This window comes from Calliphora vicina, chromosome 1, assembly GCF_958450345.1.
Source record: "Calliphora vicina chromosome 1, idCalVici1.1, whole genome shotgun sequence".
Lineage (NCBI taxonomy): Eukaryota > Metazoa > Arthropoda > Insecta > Diptera > Calliphoridae > Calliphora > Calliphora vicina.
In genome coordinates, this window is record NC_088780.1 from 48,350,087 (window position 1) to 48,358,500 (window position 8,414).

Consider the following 8,414-nt stretch of genomic DNA (forward strand, 5'->3'; position numbering starts at 1 on the left):
CTAAGTTGACGATATGTTTAGAATTTGCGTTTGGGGTCCGTACGATATTTGGGGAAGCGGAAAGTTAATTGGAACGAATCAACAACTCGTCTCCAACGTAAATAAGATTACGGGATCTAGATAGTCCTGAGAAAAGCAAAAAAGTTCTCGTTTTCCCTGAAAAGAGAGACTCTGAGCGATTTTGTTTAAGGCGTGCGTGTCGAATGGACATATAAAGTGATCGAAATGCACTACTTTTCAGCGGTTGTTTCTTTATACCTTTGTATGAGAAGCAGTTACAATGAAATTTTGATTTCAAGTAATAATAGTTTTCAACCAGGTTATTCTATACTAATGAGTTTCTTTCGAAGAAAAAATTATAAATTAACATGCATTCTCCCAATTGTATTGTGGTGATAAGCTAGCATTCATTCTATAATTACGCAAATATTTTAGTTTAATATTCTTCTGCAAATGTTGTCATATTAAAATCTTTTCTACAATCACAATCAAGTGAATATATTTGAATTCTTTTATTACGCTTATAGTGTATGTGTAAATTTGTAAATAATTTTATTAAAAAAAAAATAAAATAACTAAAAATAAAAATGATATTTCTATGTAACAACTAAAAATTTTGAATACAATTCATTTCCATAGAAAAATAATTACATATACATACATATATCTTTCAATTTAATTTTCAGCTGTGCATCACAATATAATTTCAATTTGTTGTTCAACAATTCATTTCATATTTTTTGTGTTTAAAATTACATTACAGTAATAAACATCTTGGGTTGTTTTCAAATTTCTTTTAATGATTCATTTACATGCTTCTTTATATTTAAATTTTTTGTTGTTGTTTAAATTACATACATTTAGTTTTATATTCATTATCTGTATATTAGTATATTTATAATAAAAAAAAAATAATAAACTAAATTTAAAAAAAAAATAAACAACTAAAACTAAAACTTATTTTATTCTCACCAGTTTAATCCGGTCTATAAATAGGCGTTTTCGGTATAAACTCAATTAAGATGACATATTCCATCATGGAATTTGAATCACATTGTTGTTTATGCAAGCGCCAATGTAAACCAAGTTTATGATACAAATGACTATTCTCCCATTCCAGTAATTTATCCAATGTTATTTGTGTCTGCAAGAGATTAAATTTTATATAATTATAAAATTAATTTATAGGGAAAAATGTCTAAATAATATAAACTTACTCTTTTACTTAGACATATCACGGGCCATAGGGAACAGCCCAGGGTACAACAGCAGCAGACACAGCCACAAAACAGCCATTTCACATTAACAGGTAAGGTTTTCTTTAAAATACCATTAATGCGACCAATTGTGGCTTTGAACTCTTCAGGCGCTACTCGTGATACTAGGCCAGAGGGAAATTCTGTATTGAAACGATTACTTAAACCAAATCTAGAAAGAAAACAAAAGAAATATGATTATAAATTGAAAGTCAATTTGTTTGGAGAACCTAAAGCTTTTAGAAAATAAAATTATTGCCACTGTATTTCTATACAAAGTGATCTTCACACGTTATTGTTGTTGTTGTTGTAACAGCTAAAACATCAGACAGCTTCTGCTGTCTGATGTTGAAGTAAGGATGATTCCTCCGTTGACATCCTAGGATGAACTGTTTCGACAACATGACGTTGTAAGGATGATTCCTCCGTTGACATCCTAGGATGAACTGTTTCGACAACATGACGTTGTATTCCTTTACTGGAAGAAACTTCATTTCCTCATGTAGATCATGATATAAAAAAATTACAAGGTAGTTTCATTTATATTTTTTTGACAAGTAAGGGGATTTTTGAAGTTTATTTTATTTGTAAATATTCAATGAAGCGTTGCCACATTTAGAAAAATGTTACAATACTCCGAGAAATTTTCAATGAAATATGTGTAGTATGTAACAGTTCACAATACTGCAATTTATTTTTAAAATAGATAAAAAACGGATTAATCTAAGTCGTGTGCCTTTATATCACATAGGCCATGACAATTAAGAGATAGTGATACCTTTTTCAATCAGACTTTAAAAAAATTGATGTTTTTAAATTTATCAGAGAAATTCTAACGTTGCCTCAATTGTTGCATCAAAAGGATTTTGTGGTCGACTTTCTTTTATAAAACTAGCCTGTGCTACAAACGTGTTACTGCAGTCTTTACTGGAACTACTTTCTGTGTTGGCTAGAGATTCATCATACCAAGAAAGAGATTACACAAACGGTTGTACATTCGTAAAATTGTTCTCTTATTCGTAGAGGTGCAAGAGGTTTGTGCCGGTAAACAGCTTTGTGATTTAGTTGCAGATATAACCACAATCAAGCATAAACTAAATCCTTATATTAACGATACTCAGGAATTGAAAACCTTGGCCAGAATTGTGTTGCTGCTCAATGCCTTGGATAAACGCACAATAATATTTTGAATAAAATATTTTTAAATATATTTCAATAAAGGCAAAATCGGATTAAGTTTAATGAATATGGTAGCTTTGTTTTAGACATAAACTTCAAATCCCCTTTATTTTCAAATGCTTAATTAGGTTGACATAAAGAGAAAATTAAACTACCTTGTATTTTTTATATCATAATGTAGATCATTTTCCATGATAATCGGCATGTAACTGACAGTTTTGAATATTTCAACACAATATATCAAGATCACATAATTGATTACTGACCGACCAAACGTCTTATAGGTAGACAACAAGGTTTCTTTATCAATTGTGCTGAAGGCTCGCGCTTTGAGAACCTAGTTTGCGAATTACACTTCGATTCATTAAAGATGATGACCACACTGGAGCAGCATAATTAACCACTGACCGACCAAACGTCTTATAGGTAGATAACAAGGTTTCATTATCAATTCGCATGTGCTGCCGGCTAGCGTTTTGCGTATTTGCGGACTACACTTCGATTCATCAAAGTATTATTGGCAATAGAAAAAATCTAATTTAATAAGCTTCATATTTTATTGGTTGCTTAGGCCAGATCACCAGGAAACATTTTTCTAAAGTCTTTAGGAAAGTTAAAAATATTATCTTATTTATAAATAGGCCCCACTTTGTTTGTGTTACCTTTTTAAGTATGTTATTGTACACACATATTGATGAAACATATATGGTTTAAAACGTTATTTTCTCTAGATATGCACAATATAAAAAGTGTTTAAAAATACTTTCCATAAAATTGGTAAAAAGCGTAAAAGTGGTGTAATCTCGACCACCATTCTAGTACAAATAAAACACTCAAGCTTCCCTTGTAAAAACATCAACATTTGACAAAACACCAACAATAAACAATGATTTTAACTTTGTCGTTTCGCCTTATCTCTTGCTGGGTGCTCAGTAAAAAGCTGGAAGAATACACTCGAGCACCGTTCAGTGTCGGATATGGTGGTATCTGCAGACTTAATCGCGATCCTGTCATTCTTCTTCATCGGGTTAGAATGGAGAGAGACCGAACTGTATAACTTAAGTTACAGTTCTCTAACCATCTTTTTAGCTTATTCTCATTTACCAACCTGCTGATATTATGATTCTGCTTTGCAATCCTTGAGTCGTCAGGATTGTTACTTCGGATCTCATCTGCGAGTCCTGATGCTTCTGCTGGGAAGTGAGGCAGCGCTACGGATAATCGTCTCCCGCTACCGGTACGGTTTCGCGGTACTTCCGCTCTGATTAGTGTACACTGGAGGGTGTTGGAATATCATTAAAGACGTGATCAGCCGTGTCAGTCTGCTATCGATTAAGGGTAAATGGCTTGATCCTGGAGAAACTAATTTTCGCCAGAATGCGTAGTTGCTCAGACCTGCACTCAATATTGTGATGTGTGATGAGCTTGGGCAGCTAACCATAATCCGTGTGGGTACCATCGTCATGTGGATTCGTCGATTTGTTCCACTAACGCCGCACCTCTCTGGTCTTCCCCTAGGTTAGAGTGCCAGAGCTAATGGTGCGCGTTGTTTTACACGTGTGAAAGTTCACGCCATCAATAGAGAAAAAGCTTTTATAGTGTAATTGCTATTACAAATGTGAGTCGATATACACATTTAATTAGTGATCGATCTTATATGGACCTTCGATAAAATCGGACATGTTGTCACCGTAGAGCAAAGCAGGAAAGCAAATGGGAAATAATAAACTCTCATGTTTTGCAAGAAAACTTTGAAGAAATAAAATACTATCGCCAATATTGATAAAGCGTGCTCCAAAAGCTCTAAAAATAACTTTTTCGTCTGAATTCCTATCTTAAAAGTTAAAAATGGAAACAAAATATCAGAACACTTACACTGTCATGTTACCAGCCCCACGTATCACTATGGGTTCTGGTCCAGGAGGAACGGTTTGCTCTTCATAATGTTCCTCCAATTGATCATCCTCATAAATTGCATCGAAATCAGCCATTGACATTGAATTAACGGAATTGCAAATTGCACCCACGACAGCAACAACTACAGTACAAAGGTAAAAACGGAAAAGGATAGCGTAGCACGTAAGCAACAACTACTGAATGCACTAGAATTTGAATAGTGCACAAGTGTGTTTGTTATGTGTGCGATGGTGCAAGTTTGTAAGCTTTAGTAGGTAGAGTGGGTGATTGCCAACAAATAGAGCGGATGTTAGAAAATGCGCACACACACAGCCAAACACTGCCTTTCATGCAATTCCAATAGCTTTAAGAATAAAATTAAGCGATGATTTGTTTTCTTTTTTTTTTGTTCCTGCTGCTGCTACTGGTTATGATTTCAATTTAAGGCAACTTGATAATGCATTTGTATTATTTTTTTGAGAAACTGCATGTTTTATTATTTTCCTCTGTGCTTTTTTTAGATGTAGAAAAACATTTCAGTGGCAATGACTATAAATTCTATTGTGTGTGCAGTAAAAATTTTCTTTATTTAGAAATGTGAACGAGGTCGTTTTTGTTATTTCTAGTTGCTGCTGGTTGTACTTAATTCGATTTCTTATTTTTTTTCTTATTACACTTTATTTGTATTATGATTTGTTTACGTTGTTTTTACAATTTTTATAAAAGTTTAGGTGTTTTTATTTGTTATTGCATTATAACTTAAATTTGTTTTTAATAATTTACAAAATATTTCATTATTTTGAAGACACAAGAACAAAGTAGAAAAAATCCAAAAAGTAGAAATGACAATTGCCAGCTGTTTTAACATCAATTGAGAATTTGTATTTTAAGTGTTATATTAACTATTGTGAATAGTATTTTTTTATATTTATTTACGTTTTTCTTTACATAACAAAAACAATAACAGACAAGTGTTGTTAATCAAAGAAAGTGTAAATCACACAAAAACACGCACACAAACATATCACGTTTTTTTCTTTTTGTTTTATGATTGTTTAAGCACACATTATTGTTTAGTTTTTTGGGTGTTTATTTTATGTTTTTTGGTGCAAACAACACACTTTCCAAATTTTTTAATTGTTTAATTAGTTACGTAGTTGCATAAACTACTTAATACATATTGTATTATTGTACGATAAAATTGTGGTTTTTCTTCTGCTTTTCACAAAATACATATGTATGTTTCCTTATGTTTCGACGTTCATTCAACTTTTAAATTTCTAGTTGTATTTGCTATTAATTTGTATTTATTAACCACATTTTTATTGTTTTAATTAGCTTTTTGTGTTTTTGTATTATTAATTACAATTATTTATTGACCATTTTTTAAAGTAAAATATACATATTCGATTTGCTTTGATTTTGTAACAAGAGCAATATTAACTGTTATATTCTATATTGTGAATAGCTTTATTTTTATTTACAATTTTCTTTACATAACAAAAACATATTTGATGTTAATCAAAAGAAAAGTAAGCCCAAGGCGAATTTTTACAAGGTGGTGGTAGTTCTACAAAAACAACAAATGGTCTTAACAAATGTCAAAAAACAGAAATTAAAAATTAACAAATATTTATTAAAACTAAATATAGTGTAGATAATTGAATAGTGAGGGCTTTACTTATTTAAGCAAAATATAAATATTTTGTTAATTAGCTTGGAATATGTAGATATTGAAGTATAAAAACAAACTTTGACAGGTGTTAGAACCAAACAAGCGAAAAAAGAGCAATCAGCTGATTGACTGACTCCACCTTGTATAAATTCGCCTTGAGTAAGCCAAACAAAAACCATACACTGACAGAATCATGTTAATAATTATTTCCTTTTTTGATTTTGCAAACATTATTTGCTGCATTTATATACATATTTATTTATGTATTTTGGATATTGTTGTTTTAATATTTGCAGTGCAGATGACAAACAAAATAATCATTATAATGAGTAAAAAAGGAAAATGCTAAGTTTTTGACATTTGCCAGCTGTTTTATAACATAATTTACAATAGTTAAATTACATTTTGTTAATGTAAGTAACCTTAAATTGACTATTGTGAATATATTTTTTTATTATTATTTACACTTAGAAACAGTGATGCCGTTAAAAAACTTCAATTCTAAATAATATTTACGAATATGTATATTTAACATCTTTTTCTGATTTTTATATATTCTAATGAATTACATTATTTCCGATAAAAATAAAGGTACAAAAATAATTTTCATCATTTGTTTATGCCCAACAATGCTGACATTTTGAATTGTTATTTATGTCCGGTAACTACCTACTATGGAAACGGAATTTATACTTAAGCGATTTTCCTAACTGTCATTTATGCATGGAATGATGTCATTAAAATGAATTTTTTATAAATGTTCCAAGAATAAAATTTCTGTATATATTCTTTATTTTAAGCTGTACTTTTATTTTTTAAAATAATAAATTTTTCAATAAAGCAAATTACGTTAAAATATATGTATATATGTTTGCTTACATTTAAAAAAGGCATTTTATTGCAATTCTATATGTGTATAAATATGCATTTTGATTGGAATATTTAACTAATGGTAGGTATAATATAAAAATATAAATATATTATATGAGAACATAAATATCGTCGTGAGTATTCAGTAAATAAAAAAAGAAAAATAACACTTTTCAATAAAAAATTTTAACTTAAGAACAAGCATGTATTGGATAAAAGCTGTGATAGAGTAAATAGAATTTACTTCTTTTTTGAATTTGGACTAGTAGATTGAAATACTGATGATGCAGACATAAGATTCTCTATATATTGACCCAAAACTTGATTTTCTGAACGCAATTTAAGATTCTCTTCTTTAACCGAGTCGACACGTTGCGACAAATCATCTAGAGTATTTTGTAACTCCAATACTTGGGTAATTAAACGCGCTTTCTCCTCTTTTTCATCTGGACTAATTTCCGGGTCTAAAGAATTGTGCGAGTCAGGGGTAGAACTGCGATTAGTAAAGGAGGACCTTAGAGAATCCATTGAATGACCATTGGGAATGTTTGAACGTTGATCATCATCGTTAATGATAACTGTAATGGTGCATAAAACATGAGATTGGTTTATTAATAAATGACTGAATCGTTAAATAAAACAACCTACCCTGTGGATCATCATCGGCCAATGGTATTGGCTCTTGTTCTTGTAATTTATCGATTAGTGACATAGTTTTTCTTTTTTCCTATATGAGCAAATTTTATTTATTAGTTTAATTAATTATGCGTTCGCCTGTATTTTTTTGTATTATTTCTTTAAAAATATATTTAAAATATTTATATTTTCTATTATTTAGCTTATTTTTATATTTTTTTATTAATTTTTCTTGAGTTTTCTTTATTTGTGCCTTTCTCTAGTGTTTTCTTTTCTGTTCTCTCGCCCCAAATTGACAACTGTCATTATTATTAATTACGTCAAATAGAGTTCACATTCACAATAGTTATATGAAACAATCATTAGTAGAAATAAAATAAAATAACTTTGTTTTATACAAAATAAATTACAATCAAAACAAGTACTTCTTACATTTAGATTTTGTTTTTAATCGTGGGGTAATATTCATACATATATATAGAATATATGCATAATTATTATTAATTTTTTTTATTTAACCTCACCCACAGTAAACAGCTGTCAGCTACAGACACATCATTCACAATAACACATATAAATGTAAACAAAAAACTTTATAAATACATTTTTAAAATGGAATTAATTACATTTTATTTTAGCAAATAGTTTTTAATTTGTTTTGTTACATCACTATTCCTTATTTACATATACATATTTATATTAATACATTAATGGATTTTTAATTTATTTTTAGTACCTTTTTTAACCTAACCCTACATTTTTTCTATTTCATGAAAAGTTTCTCATATCTAAAATTAATAATTGAAATTATTTATTTAATGCCTTTAGTTTGTAATTTTATTTAGCAATTAATATAATATAATTTTTTAGTTTGTTTACTTTGTAAATTTTCTTTTTTGAAA

At 29.5% G+C, this 8,414-nt stretch overlaps 2 protein-coding genes across 3 annotated transcripts; both read right to left on the reverse strand.

Annotated features, from left to right (window-relative positions):
* Positions 1-471: 471 nt before the first annotated feature.
* Positions 472-5,119, reverse strand: LOC135959922 (cysteine-rich hydrophobic domain-containing protein 2). 2 transcript variants are annotated; one of them, XM_065511075.1, is made up of 4 exons: positions 4,311-5,119; positions 1,218-1,428; positions 973-1,144; positions 472-879 (listed from the first exon to the last, which is right to left on the reverse strand). In XM_065511075.1, the coding sequence occupies exons 1-3, from the start codon at positions 4,430-4,432 to the stop codon at positions 977-979; spliced, it is 501 nt and encodes a 166-aa protein (XP_065367147.1). In that variant the 5' UTR covers positions 4,433-5,119; the 3' UTR covers positions 472-879; positions 973-976. The 2 variants fall into 2 exon arrangements, with proteins under 2 accessions (XP_065367147.1, XP_065367140.1); XM_065511068.1 differs by having other exon boundaries at positions 780-1,144.
* A 1,673-nt stretch (positions 5,120-6,792) lies between these two features.
* On the reverse strand, positions 6,793-7,813 carry LOC135949006 (short coiled-coil protein B). Its single transcript, XM_065498464.1, has 2 exons — positions 7,525-7,813; positions 6,793-7,454 (listed from the first exon to the last, which is right to left on the reverse strand). Exons 1-2 carry the CDS (start codon positions 7,586-7,588, stop codon positions 7,117-7,119), a joined length of 402 nt encoding a protein of 133 aa, XP_065354536.1. The 5' UTR covers positions 7,589-7,813; the 3' UTR covers positions 6,793-7,116.
* Between the last annotated feature and the right edge of the window lie 601 nt (positions 7,814-8,414).

What these genes read in the sequence shown, in the direction of transcription:
- LOC135959922 (XM_065511075.1), bottom strand. Translation starts at nt 4,432, where the DNA reads ATGTCAATGGCTGATTTCGATGCAATTTATGAGGATGATCAATTGGAG. An exon ending in GGGGCTGGTAACATGACAGT is followed by an intron (nt 1,429 to 4,310) that starts GTAAGTGTTCTG and finishes TTTTCTTTCTAG; the next exon opens with ATTTGGTTTAAGTAATCGTT. An exon ending in TGATATGTCTAAGTAAAAGA is followed by an intron (nt 1,145 to 1,217) that starts GTAAGTTTATAT and finishes AATCTCTTGCAG; the next exon opens with ACACAAATAACATTGGATAA.
- LOC135949006 (XM_065498464.1), bottom strand. Translation starts at nt 7,588, where the DNA reads ATGTCACTAATCGATAAATTACAAGAACAAGAGCCAATACCATTGGCC. An exon ending in GGCCGATGATGATCCACAGG is followed by an intron (nt 7,455 to 7,524) that starts GTAGGTTGTTTT and finishes GCACCATTACAG; the next exon opens with TTATCATTAACGATGATGAT.